Below are 26,600 nucleotides of genomic sequence, written 5' to 3'. Positions count from 1 at the left end.
TATAATGCGATTCTTTCCCCTGAAGAATAAGTTAATCAAACTCATTTGTTTATGCAGTGTTAAATACATGCATTGTAACCATGTATTACTATAGATTTCAAAACACATATAGAAGACAATGACTCAATATATTCTTTATTACTTCTTCTACAGTTGGTGCTGTCATATTTATCAATAGTGATAATAAAAATTCCTACAATGTTCTTTTAGGGAAATAAAATGGAGAAAAAGATCATTCTAGAAGAAGTTCTTTTAAAGAAGTCACAACAGAAGAGAAAAATGTCACCAGCTAATTACAAGAAAAGGTTGTTTGTTCTGACAAAAAACAGCCTTTCTTATTACGAATACAGCAAAGAGGTAAAAACTCATTTTCTTAAGTAAACTATTCAAAGATATTCCAACCATCACCTGATTCTTCTAGTGCAAAACTTGATTAGAAGCGATGCATTAGAAAAGCAGGTGTACTCTGTTTTGAGTAAAACTGGAAAATTAGAGGGTTACAAATTCTTTTTTCAGTTCAAGAAATCACTTGGCTGCATGCTTAAGAGCGTCTCTATTCAGAACAACTTAGAGCTATGTTTGCCATTGAGCATCTGTTTGCATCCTTTGCAAGACAACAAAACTTAAGCAAGTAATTAACTGTGGCATATGTTTACATATTGTCTTGAATAGGGATGAATAGGGATGTTTTCCTCATTCAGGCCTCCCTCTGAAGTGATGTAAATAAGTGGCTTCAGAAATTACTTGTGTGAGGCATAATTAGTTCCCAATCTTATCCCTCATTCGTATAAAGCAGATGGTTAAGCTATCGATTTCTAGAGACTGACTGTGCATCACATGAGGGTAGATTTCACTCAGAAAGTCTCCTGTTGGGAATGCAAATATATTACCCTGGCAACTTATTTCAAAGTTTTCTCTCTTTTTGTGTCCCTCTGGTGAGTTATGTTTCATTAGGATCCTGCATGGAAACCCACTGAGAATATGCTCCTGCACCTTAGCAAAAAATACAGATGCCACAGCTAGGCTTCTGGTTTGCAGTTCAAGTGTCTTCCACTTAATTCCTCCTTCTTCTTTCTCCTTTCAATTCCCTTCTTCAGCTGTACTCTTACAACTGCAGCAGATGTTTTCTCAGATGTAGGGCTGTGTCCTGTAATTTGTAATTGACTTTAAAAGCAATTTTGATTGGTATATAAATGTGGTTGGGGCACCAAAATTGTTTTTTGTTACTATTAAAATTTAACAACCTTGAAGCTATGGAAGCTGGAGACATGAAATTACACAGAACAGTAAATCTAGAATGCTCCATACTGAGTTAACATTAGGTTACAATCTGCTTTATTTTCTCTTAGAAAAGAGGAAGGAAGAAGGGGTCTATCGAGATTGAGAAAATCCGATGTGTTGAGATGGTGAATGTTGAGGAATCAACACCTCCTGCAAGACAATATCCTTTTCAGGTTTGTCATGAAATTTGTTTCATGTTCGTTTCATGTGAAATGTTCAAATCATCCTAGGATTTCACTGATCACTCCTGCCCCAGTTGCCAATACCTGCTATGGCTGGTTGCCATACATACTCCCTAAAAATAGAAAATCTGTCCTTATTACTCAGGTCGTGACCTTGTTAAAATGTTTTTACTTGGTTGGGATAAAATTTGGGTCTAGAATTTTTTCTCTTTTGTTCAAATTTCTATCATATTTGATTTAATACATAGATCAATACACTTATGTGGTTATGAAATTTTTAAGGCATAATTAGGGACTTAAAAAATCTCATTTTAACTCTCACTATTGCCTCTCCCATCTTTTTGCCCAGTGTCAAGTTGAGGTTTTGACCCAAGACTGCCTGATTACTATTCTTAGGCCTCAGTCTGTAAATTCAAAGCTATGCTTTGTGCATGTACCAGAAAATATAGCTGCACAAAGCACTGTTCAGGAATTAAATAAGGAAACCGTAACTTCAGATTTGTTGCTTTTTATCTCTTTCCCCAGCATGTTCTCCCCAGAGCCTTCATCTGTATCAGTTTTCTGAGCACAGACAGGCCGTAGTTCCCCTTGGAGTACCACCTGGAGCAGCACAGCCACCAGCAGCAGGCTGCTTGATAGTGTGTTAATCAATGACTCTGCAAAAATTGCCATGGCCAAAGGCATCCTCTTGAGAAATGCTCAGGTTTTCACTTCCTACTTGCTCCTAACCGTCATTCCTTTCTTCCTTTCCCTTCTGTCTCACCACTTTTATGGCAGGGAATGGTGCACTTGTCTTGAATTATTGTGTTTATCTCAGGAATTCACAACTCAGAGAAGTGGGAAGAATACACACTGCAGTCACAGGATGGGGTCTCCATTGTGGGAAACTGGATCTCTGAAAAGGGGGTTAGGATTCTGATAGCTGATTTTCACCAGTTCCAGTGTGATGCTGTGGGCAAAGGAGCTAATGGCATCTTTAGACATTGACAGAGGCACACATTGAATAAAAGCAAGCAGGCTGTACTGCCTCTGTTTTGACAGTACTGTGAACTGCAGGAGAATACTGAGTCTAGTTCTGGTGGCTCTAATTTAAGAAAGATGTTGCAAACTGATGGGAGGTCAGAGGGGAGGCTTCAAAGTGTCTAGTGGATTGGATAACATGCCTTAAAGAGAAAAGCTCACAGAGCTCCACCATTTAACTAAAGAGCCAGAAAATGGATTGATCAGCCTGGTATGTTTACGAGACAGAGTACACATTTAATGACAAGTGCTCTTCAGTGTACAAACAAAGCAATAAAGCAATACTTGAAATGCATTGCAGATGACTGAAAAGCAATGTACACAAGGGAAAGGAAGCCCTGGACTTAACACACACACTCACACACACACAACCTATACTAAGTATCACCCAAACAGCAAAGCAGATGCTATTAATTATTAGGTAGGAATGAAATGAAGCTGGCAGAAAGTATGTTGAACACAAGAAAAATAAGCTGATTGTTCATATTGTATAGCTAATTTATTGGGTTACTTGCTGTGGGAAGTTGTAGATACTAGTTACTTGCTTTCAAAGACAGCTGAACTAACATATCCAAGGCAACAGAGTATGAATGCATCACCTTTAGATCAGAATTCCCTGATCCAAAACTGCCCCAAGCTTTTATTCTGCCTCAGTATTTGTTTCTGAGTACTTGGTGACAGGCACTGGCCTGTCTAACAGCAGCCAGAAGCTGGAAGAGGAGTCTGGAAAAACTGAAGTGGAAAAATGAGTTTCTTTGTGAATTGTAAGGTCTTTTGTATATAGAAGACAGGTCTATCTATAAATATTCTATGCTGCCCCTTTTGTCTTCAGTGGTTCTTTTGGATATGATCCACAGTGGTTAAGGTGGTATACGCAAGGCTTATGTGATGACAGTACCATATACAACCTCCAAGAAACATTAGTAAGTTGTAGAAGTTCGATATCAGAGAATCTTCAAAGCCTAATTTTGGTTGCCAAGTTTTGGCAGAAAGATTTTGGGTCTCACATTCTCACCATGCTGGCAACCTCTTCCAGATTGTGTACAAAGATGGCCTGCTCTATGTCTATGCACCTGATGAAGAGAGACGGAACAAGTGGCTCGCAGCTTTGCATAGAGGTAACACTTGCCCTTTGTGTGCCAGAGTATGCAAATAACCAAATAACTTCAGGGGAGATAGGAAAGTACTCTGCTCTATTATTTTATGCAACTCATTCTCACCTGTTCAAGTCTTACTTGAAATCTGGGTAGTTGAAATGCACTGGTATTTTCAAGTATGTTTTCATCATATGTTCCAACCAATGAAAGTTAATAGGGTTTTGATATACCAAAGTAAAATCTTTTGAAATAAAATTTGTGAAGAGTAAGATTGTGTGAGTGATATGTTTGCAATGATTATGCCTTTCAATAAGTGTCTTAAAGTACTGGTCACCAAAGGTGTCTGATACTTTCTGTCCTCTATTACATGTTCAAAAAATTTAGGGTTAAAAATGGGTCAGCTCAAGATATTTGGAACCCTGTCCAGAAGCAATCAGTTTTTAAAGTCTCACTCAGCTCATCCTACATTTCTTTTAGCTGTCTTCTGAAGCAAAAAATGCTGTTATGACTTGCAGAACTAATATACCACTAGCACAAAAATTGCACCAGGGCTAGTTCTGTAGAGTAAAGCAATGCTTGGATTATAAACTAAATGTTTCTTTGTTAGCATTTCCCTTTGGCATGCTTAAATGTTAGATATATTTTAGCAGATAAACAGATTGGATTTGCTGTTTCAGGTATTGAGTATCTGATACTGAGTTTCACAGATTGTTGTTTTCTTAAAATAGATAGTTCTATGAAAATATTCAGTATATTTTGATATAAAAATGTTGCATTATTTTTATTATTGATTGTGAGATCTTTGTAAGATACATGATTTGGATCTTTGTAAGATCCACAGCTGTTGGATCCTACTTCGTCTATTGATTATTTCATGGAACTTCACTGTCTTTCTTGACACCCAAATGTCAAAAGAAGAGGTAGAAATATATCATAGAGGACAAAACAGTATGGAGAATGAAATGTGAGGATGTGTGTCTAGAGCTAAGAGTCAGTAAGCACTGAGGTCCCACAGTTGAGTGCAGCTGCTTCTATTAAACAAAATGAAGATTTCACTGTTGCAGATTTTCATGTTTTCTTTCTTGTTTTTTTTTTCTTTTATGTTTTCCAGAAATTAAAGAAAATACCAATTTACTAAGCAAATACCATAAAAGATTCTTCACCAATGGGAGGTTTCTCTGTTGCAATCAGACTTGTAAAGCGGCTCCTGGATGTACGACTTGGGAGAAATGTAATGTCTTTTTTTGTTTCTATTTACCTAGTCTCAGATGCTTTTCACTATATGCCAAATCCAAATGGGAGAACTAATACTGACCCTGCTAAAGAATCTGTCCCATCCCCTTCTTTCTAAAAGGAGCTACAAGAAAGAAGTGGTCAGACTCTTCAGCAGAGTCTGTTGTGATAGGACAAGGGGAAATGGTTTCAAACTAGAAGAGCAGAGCAGAGATTTAGACTGGATATAAGGAAGAAGTTTTTTACAGTAAGTGTGGTGAAGCTCTGGAACAGTTTGCTCAAAGAGGTCCCTGGATCCATTCAAGGTAAGTCTGGACAGGGCTCTGAGCACCCTTACCAAGCTGTAGGTATTCCTGTTCATTGCAAGGGAGTTGGACTGGATTGCCTTCCAACTCCAAAAATTCTATGACACTGTGAATACTTAAATGATATCTGTTGTGTTTATCAAAGAAGACTGTGACATTTTTACCCCAAAATAATCTAAATTGAAGTATTTTCTTCTTTATGCTTAAGATCTCAAAATAATTGTAGCTTTATGCTCAGCTCCTCAGTTGATGAGGTTCCCATGATCAGACATGTAGAAACAATGTGATTCAACTTGCAAAACATAGATATTTTTTCTTTTAATATTCTTTCCTAAAGTATTTTTATAGAAATAGTTGTGATTATTGAGTTTTTCTATATTTTATCTATGAGGACTGAGAGAGGAAAATCTATAAAATAGTACCCTCCCAGATTTCATATTGTCAAAAGGGAATTCCATCATGTTTGTATGCATGCTTAATGGGAAATTCAACTCGTGTTCAGAAAACAGAACTGTGAATTATGAATATTTAGGTTTCAGCTTTTTTAAGCTGGATTATTTGGAATGTAGAGCACTCATAGATTTACTAATTTCAGTCATGATCAAAATTTGATTGTGACATCAAGTACCCAAAATTAAAAGATGAATTTGAAACTGTACGTGTGTGTAGTTTGGAACCTGATTTGTGTCTGTGACACTCCCAGTAACATAGAAGCATTTGCTTTTGAAAATTGGAATTAAAGACATAGTCTTATCTGCTCTTAGTACAGTTTAAGGAACACTGACTAATGTAAAGAGTTGTCAGCTGTTTTGTAGCAGTAATTTGAATAGCTTCATATAGCTTCCAAAGCATTTGTTACATGAGCCAACAGGGCCATGAAACCCCCAGTCAGTTGTAAGAACAAGGAAATACCTCACTGTCAGCCATGGATGACTTATCCAAGAGAAGAATTACAAGGAGTATTTTGATACATTGAATGCTTCATTTCTGCCAGAGATAATAATGCGTGCAAGATATTGTGCTGTGTCTACTTTATGTTTGTTCCTGAATGAGTTCCTGAGGTTGTTAGTGGAGACATGCAGAGCACAGGGAGAGACTGCCTGTGCACAGGAAACTCCAGACAGACTGTGTCTTCTGGCTTCTGGGTAGTGAAAAGCAGGATTCTTAATGACTATTTCATAGACTACAAGTGCCTACTTCAGACACTTGGCATAGATGAGAACAGCGGTTTATGAACTTTTTAAAAGATACTGAGATGAATTAAGAGGAAGTTGGAAAATACTGAATTAAAGCAGTTCTATATCACAGGGAAAAGAAATGTCAGTGTTGCTGCCACTATATAGTTCTGCAAATGAGAAAGCATCAAGATTTAAATTCTTGCTGAAATTCACAGCATGTTTTTTAATCCCTGTCTTTCAGATGTGACTCTGTGTTGTTCAACCTGGTCTGTGAAACCACTGCCTCCAGTCCCTCAAACACTGGTAGGTCAAAGTTCTGAGTATCAGACTGTAGAGAAATACTTTATATACTGATGATAGAGGGTGCTATAAGGTGAGAGAATTGCAGGCTGTCACTGGAAGTTGGCCTCAGTCTCTAATATATGGTCATCATAGAATCATAGAATGGCCTGGGTTGAAAAGAACCACAGTGATTACCTAGTTTCAACCCCACTGCCATGGGCAGGATTGCCAACCAACAGACCAGGTTGCCCAGAGCCACATCCAGCCCAGCCTTGAATGCCTTCATAACCTCTCTGGGCAACCTGTTACAGTCACCACTGTCTGAGTGAAAAACTTCCTCATAATATCTAACCTAAACCTCCCCTGTCTCAGTTTAAAACCATTCCCCCTTATCCTATCACTGTAAACCAATGCAAGCAGTTGTTGATCAAGGCACTGCAATTTGCTGTCCAGCAGCATGTCGGGAGGAGGAACAGAACTCCTTCTTCAGTGTGCTGAAATCCTCAGCCACTACCAGTTCACTTAACAAGCTTGATGAAAAAGGAAAAGGCTGAAAGGAATAGGAATAAAACAGACTGGAAGATCTGTTTCTATGTTTATTTTCTCTTCTATTTATGGTGTTCTGAAAATAAAGCTTCCTGTTTTATTATGTTGACTCACGAGATTAGAGGCAGTTGTTGGTGCTATGGCAGTAGAGGTTGAACCTTCTTGCCAATATTCTGTGATAGATGGCAGCAGAGGGGCAGACTGACAAAATGGCACAGAAGTATCTCTATCAAATAGCGTTATTGTGCTCTTTTTATCTGTTGCAGTTTCCATGACAATAAATAGGAGGTATTATTTTCTGAGTATCTTATGTTTCTCCTGTAATACAAATGTAGGGGCTATCCTACTACCTTTGACCTTAATTTCACTGCTCAGCCAAGTTACTAAGTTTTGTGAGGTGAAGGTAAAAATGGCAAGGAAATAGAAGAGAAAAATATTGTTTGATCTTCATCTATTTTAAAAAGGGCTAGCAGAATGGTCTGCATATTCTCAGATCACCAGTCCAACCTCATCCGAAAGATTGGGTTTAAAATCATGAGTCTTTTTTAAACATTGTGTCTCCTGCCTTCTTTTCACTTGTCTTCTGGTTTGTGGTTTGTATCTTTTGGATGCACTCTGTGCCCATTTCCTTGCTTCTCTTTGCTGATCAGAAAGAAATTTTAAAAAACAAAGGGAAAAAAAGAAGAAGGAAAGCTTGAATTCTTATGTATACAATTGGCATAACAACTAGGACTTTAAGAACTGCATAGTGTTGAGAAACAAGACAAAACCATGAGCTATAAAATGGAGCTCCAAAAATAATAATAAAGCCTTGAAAACAGGTTATGATCAAAGAAGCTTTTGGTATTTTTTTCTGTTAATAATATTTGAAATAATGGCATTGTGAACATGCAGCAGCATAACTTGTTTTGAATTCTGCGGTCTGCTTTGCCTGGCTTCCATCAAGAGATGCTTTGTCTATCTGGAGAGATCATCAGTCATGCAAATGTTCTGCTGAACATGCTGGCTTCTGCTAGGCTTTTATGATTTATTTTCATTATCTGCTTGATCTCAAAGGTGTTATTTTTGAAGGGAAGTTTAAAATGCAGGAACGTGACAGTATTAAGGTCGATACTTCTAAAACAGTTGCAGTAAATATAATAAGTACCACATCTGGTTAGAAGAACTTGATTTCATTTCCCCAAGCTGTATCATACAGATTGGATTTAGAAGGCTAATACTGAGTTTTCATGACGATGAGCTGTCAGCAGTCTATATTTAGATTCAGAGCTACTTCTATAAGCTTTCAGCACATTCTACTTTGTCATTTCACCTACTCAAACTGGTCATCAAAGATACAACTGGACTGCCAATCTTCCTTCCATCTACCTCCCATTTCATATCCCTTGCCTCTCCAGTCCCTGCAAGTCTAGTTTCTTTTCTCCTTCCTCAATTGACCAGAGGCACCAGTTCTTCTCTTTACAGCTTACACCTTTGATGTCTCTGTCCCTTCCATCAGTTGAACACTGCACTGTTGCCACAGAAGAGCTGATTCCTAAAGGGTAGTGCTATTACAGAGAACACAAGTGACAACCATACCTTCAGAGGGACCAGTAGGCATTTCCTCTGTGCTTTGATAAGCAGGATCTACCTGTCTTAGAAACACTTTCATCTCTGCTGGTGTCTGACAGGCAATGTCCTTGCAATGTCAAATACTTTTTCTAGGTCAGGTAGAAGTCCACTGAGTGCACACACATCTCCTCATGCTAATTTTTTGGACAGTTTTTTTGGAAGAGTAGATGCAGCAGCACATACCTCCAGTTGTACTGTGGGAACATGGTTTAGCAGATAGTGGGCATTCCACATTTGCCCATCACACTTAAATCTCAGCTTGTCCCCTAAAGCTATCTCTAGATGGTGCTGACAAAGTCATCAATGTGGAAATCACAATAATATCTTTGCTAGCATAAAGGAAGTAACAAGGTGTATTCAAATACTATTAGAAAAGCATAAGCTTTAGGGCTTTCAACCAGTGCTGGATATGGAAAACATTATGTAAGGACACAAACCAAAACATTAATCTGTACCAGGCTGTGCAGAAGTCCATCCAGAAATGTTGCAAAAGACAAGTACAAATCCAGCAGTAAAACCCAGAGATGCAAATCTGGTGTGCTCATCTTTGGCTGGATCTTTCCCCTGTCTGGTTGGACAAAACAGAACTCCTTTATTTGATCATAATTATTTCTGCCATTTACTTTGGCCAACACTTTGCACTTTCTTCTGTTTCACAAAAAGATGAAAGCTCCCTCAAAGCATGACACCTGATGATTCCATAAGCAAAACAGGGAATTAAGAAAGAACAGTTTAATCTCAAAAAATTACCAAAGCCAGATCTCAGAGGTTCAAATCAGCCCATAAATACATTTACTAAATATTTACTCGCTCTAAAATTACTAGATGCTTTTATGAAAATGTATTATAGTTTTCTCCATCTTTCTGATGGCCACTCTATTTCTGTCATTATCCACAAAACAAGCAGACATCCTAAGGCCTAATTTTAACAAAGGCCTTCAAGCTAAAAGCTCCCCTTCACAGTAGTCAGACATGGCCAACTGGAACTAGTTTTCCTGTGCTGAAGCAGTAATGCTTGATGAATCACAGGTCTAAGTCTAGGCAAATGAGGATTCTGTTCTAGACAGACGAGCATCACCATGGGACCTCAGTCAGATCAGTTTGAGACTCGGTGTGTTTACTAGAAAAATCCTGCATATCTTTGGGCTCCATGGAGTCAATCAATTGGATTCTTGGTTTCTCTTTGCTTAAATTAAGTAAAGAAATATCAATAAAGATGAAGCAAACAAGCACACAGTGCCGTGGTTGCTAAGATTTGGCTTAAAGGAATCACAGCCTGCTTCAGAACACTTGACATTCTTACCTGCATTTTGATATTGATATTGCATTATGGTGCTTTTCAATATAAAATTATTGCATGAGATAAATAGTTGGCACTTGGAGCCTCTTATTCTGAGTCTTTGTTATTTCCCCCCATCTTTAGCTGACAGTGTTCCACGTGTAGTTTTCCCTGTTCTTACAGAATTGGAATGCCTCGATTTTCTCAGTTATGACATTTCTCTAATTTCTAAATGCATTTCAATGCCTAAGTCTAAGATGCCTTTTTGCCTATAGTTAGAGTCATGCAAACTAACTTTAAAGTCAGGCTTCTCATCCAAGTTATTTCTATAGACCTCCTAAACAAATAGCAGTGATAGGTAGAAACAGACTTCTGTAGGAAGGCACATTTCACCTGAAGATGTGGGTCAAAGAGGAATCCTATATACCTATACTTGTTTAAATCTGCATAGAGAAGGTTTGTCACCAAGAAGTGGGGTTCCTTATATCTAAGAAGCTTAGCAAAGAAACATACAAGATGGTCAATAAAAGATAATGAGGGGACAATTTAGAATTGTATAGCTTTTTCTTTCAGGGATTAGTAGAAATGACTGATTAATGTATCTTATGCTTTATGGTAATTATTAATATTGATCAACAGTCACTAAAATATATATATGTAAGTTATAGTACTGTGATGCTATGTTGGAATTTTCTGATACAAAAGGATGTAAATGCACTTAGTTATAGTAAAATTGTTTGCTCACATGGTGTCTAATGCACATGTATTGCAATTGCCCAATAAATGCTGTCAGCTTCAGATGATGTTAGGCTTTTGGTAGGAGTGTAGTCTATTATGTCATCCTGTTAATGAGAACTTCCTGTTGACAGCTGTGTCAGCCTGCACTCCATGGGTGATAGATTTTGGCTCTGTTTTTAACTGTCTCACAAATATGGACATCAGTTTCTGGAATGTCCTACATGAATGAGAAAAAAAAGGTACTTGCCTGTGTCTATCTATCTTATTAGCTTTGACTAATTTGTTTAACAGTGTCATTCATTTTGAAGATACCTGTGATTGTGTATGTTGCTTATCTTTTCTTACTGTATTCTGTGCTGTATCTCTCTATTATTTTACTTCTTCTGTCTTCAAAAGCTGAGACGTAGAAGCCTGCCTCAGGTTGCATCATCAAACAAGGGAATTCTAAATATGGCTGTGGCCCAATGCGACTATGAACCCTTAGGAAATTCAGCTATCCGTCTTGTCAAAAGCAATAAATACCATGTATTGCAAGAGGAAGATTTTGCCTGGTGGAAAGTAAGAGATTTGGAAGGGTAAGTACACATTGCACCATACTTCTTTTCCATGATCATGATCTTCTACGTGTCTCACCCATGTGCACAGCGTTGCAGGCAGTCCTGGTACCTTACAGGATCTATAGAGCTAGTGTTAGCTTGGAACTGTTAGTAGCTTTTAAACCTTTTTACAGAAGCCTCATTGTGTTTTGTACAACTCCATTTTCATTATCCTCCTTGGCTTCCAGACTGGGTGAGATTTAGTACAGTCACTGCCTGTGTGCAGTCACTGCCTGTAGTATCCAGTGGCTTTAATTCTGACATGTGCCTGAAGAAGGTCGTGTGCACTCTGAAGCTGGACATTTATTCCAACAATTTAGTTTCAGTGAATAAGATAACATCTCTCCTCACAGACTTTGCCTCTCATGTATGTAAAACTCATCTTTAGACCAACACTGTCACTATTGCAATATCAGTGGCAGCATGGGAGACCAGTGAGAACTGATGAAACAGTTCCATCCAGCACAGAATAGAATCATTAAATTATTCTCTTTGAGGTTCACAACTGCAAGAATCCCCTCTGACTGCTTTAAATACAACATTTTTCATTAATATCCAGCTGGGGCAGAAAAGAAAATTGCTTCCCAAGTCATTAAATAAGAAACATCTTTCAGAGTATGCTGGAGACAAAGGCAACACAACAAACAGGAGCTGCCTGGAAGAGATACTATTTCTTGTCTGTCTCATGATGGATGCTCTTTGAATTTGATTTTACATACATGACAGAAATGTGGAAGGGAAGAATTTTTAAGCAAAGGAACATCCAGACTGGTTTGGAGCAGAATGGAATTAGTTGATCCACTCATAACTCTCTGATTAAGTTCACATCTGCAAGTAAGCAAACAAATAAATCAACCTTAAGTTAAAGTGTCTGTATTTTATAGTTGACAAGATTGGCGTGCTGTTTGTGTTAAGAAAGCAGCACACAACCCCAGCAATTCAAAGACAATAATAAATCAGTAAGCTGAGATTTGCTGCTAAATGTCATCACTGGAAATTTGATGGCTATGCAAATGCTTATGATACAGGCAGCTCTGCTGATGGAACCTGAGCAGAGGGTTCTGAGGTGAATGAAGGAGCAAAAAGAAATCAAGAGAATAGGGGGCATTTATAGTAAAACTGAGGCTTTTGCAGCATCAATTCTGCAAGGCCAAACTCCATATATAGAACAGCAAAATCTTAAAGTTCTGTTTGGAAACTTCAAAGATCTTGGAGTTTTGAATGTAGTAGGAACAAACAGATGGTAGTTACCTGTTTCAGATTTCATGCATTCTTGGATTTCTTCTTGCTCCACTGAGATCTGTGGTGAAGAAACCCCTCCTTTCTGTCTCCATTCCTATGCAAATATACACCTTACTCCCCCTTTTTATTTTTCTGGTGGGCACAGCCTACAACCCACTCTCTTACCACTGTAGATGACTATGGGTCCTCTTAGTCCAACGTGCCATGCTGCCAGCTCTTTCATATGCTAGCTCAGCTGCCCATACTGACTTAGCTTAGCTTCTCAACTACATCTGGCACTGTGTGGGAAAGAGTGCTGAGCCTACCTGCTGACTTTCTGTGTCTGACCTTGGATACTCTGCTGGCGCCTGTTTGTCACTGGCATCCTTTTTCACAGCAATGAAGATGGTATGTAATGATATTGTTGAACAGATATTCCAGTCTCCCTTATGATGATGCCAATCGCCGAGAAATAAACCATTTCAGTGAACAGTGAAAAGCATAATTCATTGAAATATAGTCTTCTAAAACAAATTACCTCTGCATTTTCTCCATGTCATGTAAAAAAAGCAGGAATGTTTTAACCATGAGCATTTCTGTTTGTGGCATTATAACAAGTGTATATTTGATTAATCCCTTTTCCTACTTTAAGTGACCAGTTTTAAGATGAAGTCATATACGATAGCTGAACTGTGAAATGTTTATTTTGCAGGAATGAAGGTTTTGTACCAAGCACTTACTTGAGAAAGTTATTCCTGAATGATGATGAGCCGAGGTGAATCACTATGCACCCATCCACTGCTTAAATGCTCTCCTCACCACTCTAGAAAAGATTGCGCAAATTTTTTTGAATATTTTTTTTCTTAAATAACCTTCTGAATACTAAGCATATAATTTACTACAAGGTGTAGAATCAAATGCAGTTTGTCGTCTTGACTCATACATTAATGCAAAGAACATCAGTTCTTCCCCCATCACCTGTTTTCATTTAAAGCAGTAGGGTTTTGCCACTGTCTTCAATATGCTGGGATTTCAGTCTTTGTACTCTGAATTCAGTTTTAAAATGTCAGCCTTGCTAGCATGCTCATGCATTTGTTTGTATGGGAGCATTCCAGTACAAAGCAACATGAGTCCAACTTTATTGTAAGTCAGTCATGAATTTTCTTTATGGCAAGATGCTATGACACTGTAAGCACTAAGTGTGTGTCAGTGTTTGAATGAAAACCTTAAAGAAGCTTCACAGATTTTCTTATAGTAAACCATACTAGATAGGATCTAGATGTTTACTTTAAAAACAACAACGAAACAAAACAAACAAAACAACAATAACAACAACAAAAAAGCCACCATTCTTTTAACATTCTGTAAAAGGCAGCATAAAGTGCAATCATTGTTATTTTTGCACAATAATTTGTTTTAGAATTCTTTCTATTGCCTGTCATGCTAAAAATATTTATTTGGGAAGTTTAGCGTTGTACAGTTCAGGAAGTCTTCCATGTAAATTCTGAAGTGGTAGATGCAATCTCTTCATAAATTCAGTAAAGACGTGTAGTTTCATTACTTGCTACAGCATGTACAGAGCATATTTATCTTTCCAACACATTGTATAGTGGCAGGAAAAGGTTGCCTAAGTGTTTAGCAAGTCAGAAAAAAATCTAGAGAAGTAAATATGTCTCAATTTTTTGAATATTCACCTTAGAACGTGGCACAATAGAAACAGTTACTCAAAAATATATGCAGTGTGGCATTTAACCTGAGGAAAACAATTTTCATGACTAGTTTTTCATCATTTCAGTGTATTGTTTTGTCTTTGTAGGGAAAACTCAAGTGTCAGTGAGAACACATCAGCAGAAGAACAGAGTATGGCTCAGCATGAGTGAGTATGTAGGATATATCTTCATGATAACTGAGAGATTCTTCAGGTGGAAGTTGTATTTCCACTCTACCCATACAGGGAACAATGACATTCCATATACTTATGTTAAATTCATAATAACAATTAGATATATAAAATTGTAGAATCATTACAGGTCACCTAGTCCAACTCCCCTGCAATGAACAGGGAAACCTACAGCCAGATTAGGGTGCTCAGTGCCATGTCCATCCTGACCTCGGATGTCTCCAGGGACAGGACATCCACCACCTCTCTGTGCCATCAGCTTTGAGGTCATCAGTAGCATCACTGGTCACGGGCTTCCACCAGTAGGAATGAATTTGGTTTTAGACAGGAGAAAGACAAGTGTTTGGACAAATCAGTCTCCTACACTAATAAAAGGATCCTTCATAAAATGAACTTTTGTTAAAAAGGCTTTACGTGAGCTCCCCAGAATGATCTGATGTAACATGTTTGTCTTGTTTCCACCATGGGGGACCTCTCACTTTGCTCAAATACTGTGAAAAACAGAAGATCAAAGGAGAAATTATGCAGCTCACAGCTGTTGGGGAAATGGACATGTCCTGATCCAGAACAAACAAGCTACTTCTGGTAGAGCTCCTGATAGAACTTTAGGACTGCAGGATCTGCCTGTAAGGGTTTACTGTAAAAAGCCAGAGTCACAGCATGGGCCCAGATATCTAAAGGTTATAGAAGTCCATTGGAACCAGATTAACTAGTGGTTTTTCTCTTATCATGGCCTAAAATTACACATGCAGGACAAGTCCCAACTCTAGCTTTTAAAAGCATTTTTTACAGTGTATGGAACTTTTCATGAGGTTGCTGTGCCTTGCTCAGAAATTAACCTGTCCGTAATGAGCCTAATACTTCTCTTACAGTTGGTACGCTGCTGGTATCTCCCGCGCCCAGTCTGAGCAGCTGCTCTATCAGAAGGTACTACATATCCCTTATTGCTTGGATATGAGCAGCCAACAAAAAGTTTTGGTCTTTGCTGTACTGTGTAGCTAGAGGATGCTGATGCTCTTCAAATAGCTGTTGCATAACACATTGCTAGAAGCTCTTGTACTCCATTAGTATTGATAAATAGATCTCCAAAAATATCTGGAGGCATTGTTGCTCTTGCACAGATTAACAGATTGTACACCCCAAAATTGAACTCTAAAAAACGGAATATCTAACCTAGTGTGGTAAGCTGTTAACAGAAGTAAAAGTGGGTAGTGAAAGCTAGGACTGGAATATCACCAATAAATAAATAAATATTCCAAATATATTAATACACAGTGAAAATCTTTCTAGCTATTCTACCATTCAGAAATACTTTGGCAAGAAAAACTGAGATTGGCCTAATGAATTATACGAAGCTACTAAGTATAGCAGAGAAAGAACTTCTTCACATGGAATGTATGGAGCAGTGTCTGGTCACAGACTGCCTCTGGAAGGGATACAAGGGAGGAGAAACTTTAACTACCCTCTGTCTACCCTGCAGTAAATCTGTGCCTGTGTCAAACCAAAATGGCACACTGTTTGATTCAAGGCTGGGATGGAGTACAACTCACCTAATTCTAAACATCTACACTGGGGTACCACAACCAGTTATGAACCTCCTTTTTATGGGGAGAAATAAATATTTCTGAGGCATAGTTTGTCTTGTCTTAAAGTACTTCTTAAAAGGCATCAGATGAGTCACATCTTTTCTTATCTATGGACATTCCAGTGTAGAAGTCTAAAGTTCAGTGAGGTGAATCCCAACCTCATAGACTCTGGTAACTTGTTCTTTTTCCTTTTCTTTTCTTTCCTTTTCTTTTCTTTTCTTTTCTTTTCTTTTCTTTTCTTTTCTTTTCTTTTCTTTTCTTTTCTTTTCTTTTCTTTTCTTTTCTTTTCTTTTCTTTTCTTTTCTTTTCTTTTCTTTTCTTTTCTTTTCTTTTCTTTTCTTTTCTTTTCTTTTCTTTTCTTTTCTTTTCTTTTCTTTTCTTCTATCCCTTCTTTCTCTTCTCTTTTATTTAGGGGAAAGAAGGTGCTTTTGTGGTGAGGAAATCTAGCCAAGCAGGAATTTATACTGTGTCTGTACTCAGCAAATTTCATGAGTGAGTATTCAAAAAATGGGTATCCTTTCGATGAGAATGCAATGGAAATTATACTGGGTGTGAGCTGTCTCCAACAAAATCTCTGAGTTGTGCTGAAGGTGAACCACAAACAATTTCAGGTCATATTGGTTATTTGAACTGGCTCTTGAAGGAAAGGGAAGGGAAGGGAAGGGAAGGGAAGGGAAGGGAAGGGAAGGGAAGGGAAGGGAAGGGAAGGGAAGGGAAGGGAAGGGAAGGGAAGGGAAGGGAAGGGAAGGGAAGGGAAGGGAAGGGAAGGGAAGGGAAGGGAAGGGAAGGGAAGGGAAGGGAAGGGAAGGGAAGGGAAGGGAAGGGAAGGGAAGGGAAGGGAAGCATTTGGTAGAAACTGGAAAGTGGAAGAAGAGGTGAAAATGTTGACTTCTGGGGCAGAGTAGAACTAATTCTAACTGTGGTCCTCTTATTCATAGGTGTTCAGAATTAGATGTAGAGCCATTGTGAGGGCTGGAAGGCACTTTGCAAGGCTCTAACATACACAATACTACATTGTGTTTTTCAGAAGTAAAAAAGGAACAGTCAAACATTACCATGTGCACAAAACCCCTGAGAATAAGTATTACCTCACTGAAAATCAGTGTTTTGAATCAATTCCCAAACTGATACACTACCACCAGCACAACTCAGCAGGTAACCCTTTGTGTTCTTTCAACTTGATTGGCTGTGGCTTAGTCTTCTGTGCTCCTCAGAGATAACACAAACAACTTCCAATGCTGAATATTCTAAATTTTGAGGCAATGAGGAGAATTTGGGTGGGACCTGAGATACTGTATTCACAATTGAAATAGTTGCTTTGCTTTGCTATACAGTGCTTTCTAAAACTTTACTGGCTCTTCTTGCAATACCTCTGCAGGAGGTATTATGCAGAAAATTTTGTTTAAAAAAATGTTTAGAATGCCCTGAAGTGCTTAGTCTTGTGGCGTGATGAAGCTGCTAAGGACTGTTGTATTTACCTGGATGATTAGAATATGGTATGTGTGTTTGTGATTGTGTATTAATTTCCTGTATATTATTTGATTCAGTGGAGTTATTTATATATTGAGATATTGAATGGGTTTTGTTTGTAGGTATGGTGCCAAGGCTCCGGCATGTGGTATCTACGCAAATAAATAAGGTCCCAGCGACAGCTTCATTGGGAAATGGTAGGAAAATAATTTTATAGCATCAGTCTTGGCAACCAATAAAAACAAGACAAGAAAATTATGACTTACTTCTTTCAGACTTGTGAAAAGTAGCAGAATCTTTGAACTTATTGTTTTGTGGCCATTTTAGTTTGCCTACATCACATTTATTTTATATCTTTTTAAGACACTCTGTGTGAAATGTTATATTGAACATGAAAGATCAGGTGAGTTTCCCATTTTTTTCCTCCTCTGCAATATTAACTGGCACAATCATACTTGTTTTTCAATCCCCTATAGGAATATTTATCGTTTGATGCAAAACTTATAAGGCTTAGACCTAAGCATTAGCAAACAATACTAGTAGGAAGTCCATCAAACACAAAACTGAGAGATGAGTATGTTACATCAGTGCACCATGATTTTGTAGCCCTTCAGAGAAAACAGCAGCAGTACACCTGACATTTGTTTATTTCTTTTTATTTGCTTGCATTTTATTTTTATTTTTTTGCTTAAGGAAATTTCTCTGTCCTGCTAGGAATCTGGGAGCTGAAGCGAGAAGAAATTGTCCCATTGAGAGAGCTGGGAAATGGTCAGTTTGGAGCAGTGCATCTGGGAAAGTGGAAGGGACAATATGATGTGGCTGTAAAGATGATTAAAGAGGGAGTAATGTCAGAACATGAATTCATAGAAGAAGCTCAGACCATGATGTAAGCCTTGCTTACGTATTTGGAAACAATGATTTCTCCAAACATTAATCAGTAATGCAAAGCAGACACCGGAAAAAGAATCTCCTCTTAAAAATAGCCTTAAATAATGTTAAGTACATTAGACACAGGCTAAATAGGTAGCCACGTAGAACATTTGGAGTATTACCAAAATAATTTCACACGAACTGGTGGGATCACCTACAAAAAGTTGCAGCTAACATCTCTTCCAAAACATTAGAGGTTCCACACAGGTCACTTAAAACTACTGTCCTTAGCACATATGCAGAAATGATTTTAAGGCTGTTCTTGCCATCCTGCAGGTAGGAATGCAGTGAATGACTGTAAAATATCAACAATATAAAGAGGTGATTTGAAGTATTAGTCTCTGAATCCAAAGAGGAATAGTATTAGAATGTCCAGTGAAATTCCATGAAATGATATTAAGCACATGAATTCAAGAACATTTCAGTTATCTAGTGTCCTGAATGAGATAACTCATGCACTACCTCCCTCCCTGTCAACTAGTTGATACAATCATTGTTCTGAATCTGAAAATTTTGCAGCATGGTTTTAGTGAAAAACTTATAAGTATACGGACCACCCTGCCCACTCGGTTCCATTTTGTCACACCAATAGGGCTGTACATTTTCTCCACTAAATCCTATTTGAGATTTTGACTATGGTGTTGATACGTCATCAATACTCCTTTTAGTTACCATCAGTACTGAGGTTCACAGTAATGAGCAGGAGTCTCAGTTTCTTTTGAAAAGGAATACTTTAAAGTCTAAGATAAGACTGTGTTCATTCTCAAGAATTTCTCAGAGAATGCTGCATTAATATTTGAAGAAATAAATTTACTGAATGGTCAATTATATATATTCTTTCTCTTACTATTTTATTTGTATTTATTTCAGGAAACTTAATCATCCCAAACTTGTTAGACTGTATGGAGTATGCTCAAAATTGTATCCCATCTATCTAGTGATGGAATATATGCCAAATGGCAGTTTGCTCAGCTACCTACATATTCATGGGAAGGAATTACAGCCCCTTCAGCTTCTGGAAATCTGCTATGATGTTTGTGATGCTATGGCTTTTCTGGAGAGCTGTCAGCTCATACATAGGGATTTGGTAAGCTATCCCACAGGAGAAGTGAAAGAGGAAAGGCAGAGGCAGTTCTGTCCCATAGTTTGGGAGCACATCTGGCTGCATTGTCTCACTTGGCACTCACCTGAAAAGTGTAATGACTGCAGAGCAGAGGCTCTTTGGCTCAGTACAAGGCACCTCTGGGCTAGGAGCTTTAAAGCCACATGTAAACAGCACTGCCCACAAGCTAACCTCTGCTTCAGAGCTGGACTAGTAGGTCCCCAGCACTACATACTGTGCTGCCTGCATGTCTGGGCTCTAGGTTAAGGGATTTATGCAGCACTTTGAAGCAAAACTGTAGCGTCAGTAAAGCAAAAAGTTCAATCTGAACTCATGGTCTAGTCCTCCAGGAGAAAGAGGTGCAGCATTAAAGATGTGGGGCACTGTTTTTAGGGATAAATCTCTAAATTATCTAATTGGGAGCTTTTTGTCTTTTATGAAGTATGGATGTTATTAGGATAAATGGGAGTTTGCAAGCAGGAAAAGAACTTGAAAGTCTGCAGTTGCCTTCTCTTTAAAATGCATTTATAAGTTACTGTTTTCAAGAAAGTATTTCAAGTTGCTCTCAATGTGAGGATCAGCCATTTCAAGGTCCTGGACCAAATTTTATACAAAATATATTTATAAAAAATGGTAGCATAAGAGGGAAATAAGCAGTTACTTTTGGTTCTGTTAAATGTGAATAAACCCAAATTTCAGAGCCAGTAGCAGTATTTTGACTTCTAACTCCAGACAGTAATATATTGGAATATTTGATAATAGTTTATGTTATAGATCTGCTTAATTTTCCAATAGGGATCTCATCTCCTCAAGTACTATTGTAAATGCTGTCTTGATGACACTTTCAAACATTTGTTTCTATTTGCAAACAAAGTTGTTCAATCCACACATCACTAATTTTTACACTGTCCTTCAGAAATAAGGAATGACACAACGTGGGTAGCATGTTCAAGTAGTAAATACAAAATCAATCTCTGAAAACAGGCATACACCATGTACACCACAGGAAGACAGAGATTAAACATGAGCTTGATTTCAAGATGTAGATTCAAAGTGTGTCACAAAAATTAATGAGCATGCAGAGACAGAAAATACAACTCTAGATAAGTGTTCTCTGGTGATCATTTGTAGAACTCTATGCTTACTGAAACTTCCATAAGTCAGGCTGTTTATATAAATTTTCATTGTTCCACTCTGCTTATACTGCATTGTGGATAGTCAAATCAACATTTTCCTTCTTGCTTTTGATGCCTTGGTAAATTCAGAGACTACAAAAAAGGATGCACTTTGAAAGACTGGGTTTAGTTTCTAGATCTGTTGCTGTCTGTCCAGGTGAATGTGGGTTCCTCACCTCTATTTACTCATCTCTCAGCATCCTTATTTGTAAAGCTGAGGTAATGATAAATAATGTTTTTTAATCAGTAGTCAAAAGCAAAATGAGAGAGCTACTTACTAATCCCTTACAATTTCCTACTTAGCTGCTTTATTCAAAGAATTTCATTACTCTTTGAAATGTTAGTGGATAGAAATTACAATGTGACATTATTTCCTCCACTTCAGTCTTCTTCTACTCATCCATTTTCTCATTTTTCTACCAAAGGCTGCTAGGAACTGTTTGGTTGACAGCAATCTTACTGTGAAGCTGTCTAACTTCGGGATGACAAGGTAAGTAAAAGAACTGGTAGCCTTGTGGAGCTACGGTGTTAGTGTATCTATAGTTCACTGGTAGTGATTAGCTAAGAACATGCAATTAGTAAAGTTAAGCCACAGTGTGTTACAGCTTTTTGTGTCTCCTATCCATAAACTAGTCCCTAAACTATTATGGAGTTCAATAAAGACATTTTTCTGTCTCAAAAACTCAGTGCTTAAAGGCTAGACACAGCTGAGATTTCGCTACTCACATTTGTTAAGGAAATCTTAGTTTGCATTTTCTAGAAGATATGCACTTGATCCATGGGCTAAACACATGCATCAGCAGCCTCAGTAGAAGGAAGTGGGAGAGGATGAGCAGAATCATGTCCTCTAAGGAGAGGCTGAGGGGACAAACACTGCTTAGTCTGGTGATGATGAGGTGGATAAGAGATACCTAAAAGCTGACTATGGCTGCTTGCAGATGCAAAGCTGATGAAACAAAGTAAATCCCATCAGTGTCAGGTGTTATAACCATGGGCACTGGCCACATACTGCAGCTCAGAAAGTTCAAGCTTGAAAAACACAAGGTAAACACAAGGTGACTTTGCAACAGGAAGCACAGCACAACGCCTCCCCCACCCCCCAGCAGAGGGGTTGGATCTAGATGATCTTTGATGTTCCTTCCAACCCAAGCCATTCTGTGGTTCTATGATTCTATGATTATTTCTCTAATATGTTGATAACAATTATCTGAACTATTGATTACAGCTAATGTCTCTGCAGCATCTGCTTTGGAGGTTTGGGATTCCACCTGGGATTTTCCTGGCCAGAATTTTCCTTTAACTAGCCACAACCAAGTTCATTTCTTCCATTTTAGGTTTGTCCTGGATGATCTGTATGTAAGTTCTCTAGGAACCAAGTTTCCAGTGAAGTGGTCAGCACCAGAAGTTTTTCATTTCACCAAATTTAGCAGCAAGTCAGATGTATGGGCCTTTGGTATGTATGGAATTTTGCATATAAATACATATGAGTATATGTTATCATGTTTGAATTTCCTTATCTTAGTATATGAAAATACTAGACACATGCTGAAATAATGTAAAAAAGCAATTACAGCTTATGCTCTCATTTAATGTTTTTATGAATCAAAATAGGATTTTTTTGAGTTTTTAGCCCAAGGTTTTTTCTTCTAGGAATACAAAACCTTGACCACTCCCCACGTGCTTTAAGTGTGTTTTATACGCCACACTAAAGGGAAACGTGGACACTGGAGATCAACAGTGGCTTTGACTGTAGAACATAAACCTTAGCTGCCCAAATCAAAGAGCTGTTCTATTAGTCCAAGAGGCCAGAATGGATGCTGTGCATGGGCCAGCTGTTCCAGAGGATCTGGGTCACTGCATCTTGGGGAAAAAAACAACAAAATGTATTTGCACTGAAATGCTCTATGAAAGAACTTTCTATGCAGGAATTTCAAACATTTGAGCTTCCACTTCAGTGGTTTTCAAGCTATGATTTAAAAATCCCCAGAGTCTGTTCAGTCTTTCTAAAAGTCCAAAAAAAAAGCAGAAAGGAAAGGGGAGCCATTTGTCAGCAGACTTAAATTCACTTACATGGATTTGCTCATGCGGTAAGATGATGTTAGCAGCTGCTGATTTGATGGAAGTTTGGCAACACATTGTCCTTGAGATTGAATAGAGCAGATGGAAGTGCTTCCAAAATGGGATGTTTCTTTTTTATCTTTAACTTTAGCTGGTATCTTTAACTTTATCCAATATTGTTAATGTGACTGGTGCATAAACAGCTCAATTGTGACCTTTACAAGGTTTTTATAATATATGCAATTAAATCAAAAAGTGGATTGGCTGGTGAAAAAAATTCTTTTTGTTCTTATGGATGAAATCCTGACTCCAGGCATTATTGTCATTAATTTCAATATCAGCATTAACTTCAATGGAAAACACTATGTTCATTCAGAGGGTCTTTGCTCATTTTACTACTCTCCACTGATGCAGTGGAAGCACATATTCATATGTACATGTAGTAGAGACCACAAAGCATTTGGGAATCTTTCTGATACCAAAAAAGTTTATGTCTCACTCACTTCAAAAATCATTAAAAATTTCATTATGTTTTATTCTATAAAAATATGCATAACTGTAACTGTCATTTTCCTTCTCTAACACTATCTGCCTGTGTACATATACACACATAAGAGGATGGTTGTATTTCTGGACATTACTCTCCATGGAGTCTGATCAGTTATGTGTTACATGTGCATCCTGTTTTGGGAAAGAAGGATTCTCTTACATTTCTTGGTTTTCATTTCTTATCTTCTGTTTCTTGCTTCCCATTGCTACGGATACTTCTGCAGGTATCTTAATGTGGGAGGTGTTCACTTTGGGAAAGCAGCCCTATGAGCTGTACGATAACATGCAGGTGATTGAGAAAGTTTCTCAAGGATACAGACTTTATAGACCGCAACTGGTTTCAGATATCACCTACCAGATAATGTACAACTGCTGGCATGAGGTATGTGTATCTGCATGCACATTAAAATGCATTTCAATGGCAGTGTAATACACAGGGTAAGATTCTTCTCACTAATTTATTGGCTTAAAATTTGAATTCTCAGTTAAATTCCTATCATTACAGGATGACTAGTTGTACCTCCCCACGAACATTTTCCCCATCTGTTTTAGCCACCACAGAATTTGTGTTATTTCTATTCACATATAAGTGATTTAATTAATTTAGAGGTGACCTCTATCTTTTTAGATAGCTAAAGTTGAATGAAAAAAAACCACACCCTTAGAACAGATTGAGAGTGCTATCCCATCTGTGAGTCTTCCAAGAGTCAAATGCTGATCATGCTGATGTTATCCTGAGATGATTCTTTGATTTGATTCTTTTCAACTCTAGTTTCTCTTCTGCTCAATTTTAATCTGTTGTTTGTGGACCATGACTTGCTCCTCACCCCCAGCAAAGATCCCTTTGGCATATTGTTGGTGATACCATGAAATAACAGTGAAGACAGTCTTTTAAAATATTATTGGCAGAAATTTGAGAAGAATGTTAACTCAAAGAAAGAAGAATAAATTATCACAACAAAAGAAAAACATAAAAAATAACTTTAATTTTTTTGTCCCTTAAGCACTGTTGTCTCTCCAAATTTCTGCATGCATTTAAAACTAAATAACTTTCTCCATTATCTTTGCCTCATCCAGCTGCCAGAAAAGCGTCCTGCCTTTCATCAGCTCTTATCATTTTTTGAGGTTCTGAGAGAAGACAGCAGGCCTTGAAGAAGATTCACATACAGATGACTGTGTGTACTTGTTCCATATCACCTGCCTTCTGTGAGAGAGTGAAATCTGAACTCTTCCTGACATTAGCCACCTCTGTTATACTATATATTAGTCTTCTTCTAATTTAATTAGGGATTTGAGCAAGAAATATATGGGGAAAGCTTTTATGATACTCTGCAGGTGACAGGATCTAGAAGGATGCTGTGGAAGAATGTAATTCATTCTGTCCACCTTGTCTCAAAGGACTCCTCAGGCACTGAGATATATGGCAACTATATACACTTCTTCCATGTTTCCAAGCCATCATCACTGTTTAACCTTATCTGGAAATGTAAACAAGGAAATAAATGCTAGGTAGGCTTTCTGTTTATCACAACTCATGTGAATGCATCTTTCTTTTGTAATTCCCTGAAGCTGATGCCTGAGGTCAAATGCAGAACTGCTGCAAGTAACAACAACATAGGTAGTTATTTCACTTTCAATTACTTAGAAATCACTATTGGTAAAATATTACATCCATTTTTTTACTAGTAGTATTGGTTTTAATTTTGGCCCTTGGGGTGTATGTCTGATTTTGAATTTATTCTAAGCTGCCTACCTAAGGTATTTGCAACTCTACTACATACAGGAAGTTCCTTAGGGAGTTACTGCTTCTTTCCATACTTAAATTTTTCTTTTCATTTTTCATGTAGTCACTGCAATAATAAATGGTAAATTTTGCAGGTCTGTATAAAACTTTAAGAGTGAAAAATTGAAAAAATAAAACCTTAAAACACTATAATTGCTTAGCTAGATATTTTACTACTGAGCAGCAGAACATTCTCTACTGATATTAATACTGAACTGTTAAATAAGAACACCCAACTTTCAAAATGCATAGCACTATGCTAATTAAAGGCAACTTCACTCCATCTGGATATACCAAATACATCTGAAGTTTCATCACTGTAACAGAATCTAAAGTTAGTACAATGCCCATCTAATACATGCAAAAAAATGAAGCAGTTGTGAAATAAAGTAATTTCTGAAAAACTTCTCTCCTTTGAAATGGGTGCTTTGTTGTAATGGAAATGCTTATCTTGAAAACAGATCTGAGGGTGTCTGTGATGCCTAATTACATTGTTTCCCGTTTTGTCATTCCTTGTTTCTGTTGATGTACTGTAAGTGGGTAAAACACATACAGTTGAATTACATATCAATAATTTATTTATCTTAAGGTCTAGCTAAGTACTGAGATTTGGGGATATTTTGGTGATCAGATATGTGGTATAGACAACTTTATATGCCTGCACAGTTTGCAACTATTACTTTCATCTGCCTACCATTCTGAATCATCTTCAGCTGCATCTTGTCCTCACCACTCTACGAGCCATGTCTTTGTCTCCTTGAGTCTTGAACACTTCCCAAGATGGAGATTCCACAGCCTCTCTCATAGCGTGGGACAGGCAGCCTGTTCCAGCACTGTAATACCCTCCTCACAAACATCTTTACATTTCCAGGTTCAGACTGGCCCTCCTAAGCCTCAGTCTGCTGCCACGCTACATATTTCCAACCAAATGCAGAACAGCCTTGCACTTGTTCATTTTCACAAGGTTTCTCTTGGCTCAGTCCTTGAGTTTATTCATGTCCCTCTGGACTGAAGCTCTGCTGTTTGTTTTATTAATGCATCTGCTCCTCCTGATGCTACCACCACAAGGTCAGCTGGAGTTGAGAAGATATCACAGAGATTGAGGTCTATCTGTGGGTACCTAATCTCCACCCAAGGTTTCTGGTCATTTCTGGTCAGTGGACATGGTTTGATGGATTGGTTGTTGGACTAGATGATTTTAGGGCAGAGGGCAGAGTAGTGAGAAACAGTCACCTCCCTGTCCCTGAGGGCCACACCTCCTCCGATGTACCCCAGGATATAGTAGGAAGGCCAATGGTAACATGTAACACTAATATTTATTTTATACGTTGTTAGAGCATGGCGCTAAGATTGTCTGTTTGCAACCTTCCTCTTAATTCTTTTGTGAAGTGCATGAGACATATCTGAGATTCTACATATAATACATGGGCTGATGAAAATGAAGGCTAGAGACAGGTGCAGGACAATCATATGCAAAG

At 37.9% G+C, this 26,600-nt stretch overlaps 1 protein-coding gene across 1 annotated transcript; it reads left to right on the top strand.

Annotated features, from left to right (window-relative positions):
• The first annotated feature begins 214 nt into the window (after positions 1 to 214).
• Positions 215 to 24,615, top strand: BMX (BMX non-receptor tyrosine kinase). The gene is made up of 18 exons (XM_085531724.1): positions 215 to 357; positions 1,350 to 1,454; positions 3,520 to 3,601; positions 4,692 to 4,811; positions 6,538 to 6,599; positions 11,149 to 11,327; positions 13,282 to 13,344; positions 14,386 to 14,445; positions 15,342 to 15,396; positions 16,468 to 16,547; positions 17,083 to 17,210; positions 17,648 to 17,722; positions 18,240 to 18,411; positions 19,326 to 19,542; positions 21,158 to 21,222; positions 22,067 to 22,185; positions 23,564 to 23,721; positions 24,417 to 24,615. The coding sequence occupies exons 1-18, from the start codon at positions 220 to 222 to the stop codon at positions 24,489 to 24,491; spliced, it is 1,953 nt and encodes a 650-aa protein (XP_085387850.1). The 5' UTR covers positions 215 to 219; the 3' UTR covers positions 24,492 to 24,615.
• Positions 24,616 to 26,600: the final 1,985 nt, after the last annotated feature.

Source organism: Coturnix japonica, chromosome 1 (assembly GCF_054131305.1).
Source record: "Coturnix japonica strain WE chromosome 1, WE-NBRP24, whole genome shotgun sequence".
In the NCBI taxonomy this organism is placed as follows: domain Eukaryota; kingdom Metazoa; phylum Chordata; class Aves; order Galliformes; family Phasianidae; genus Coturnix; species Coturnix japonica.
Note: the sequence above shows the minus strand (reverse complement) of the source record. Positions and strands in the feature narration are given on the sequence as shown.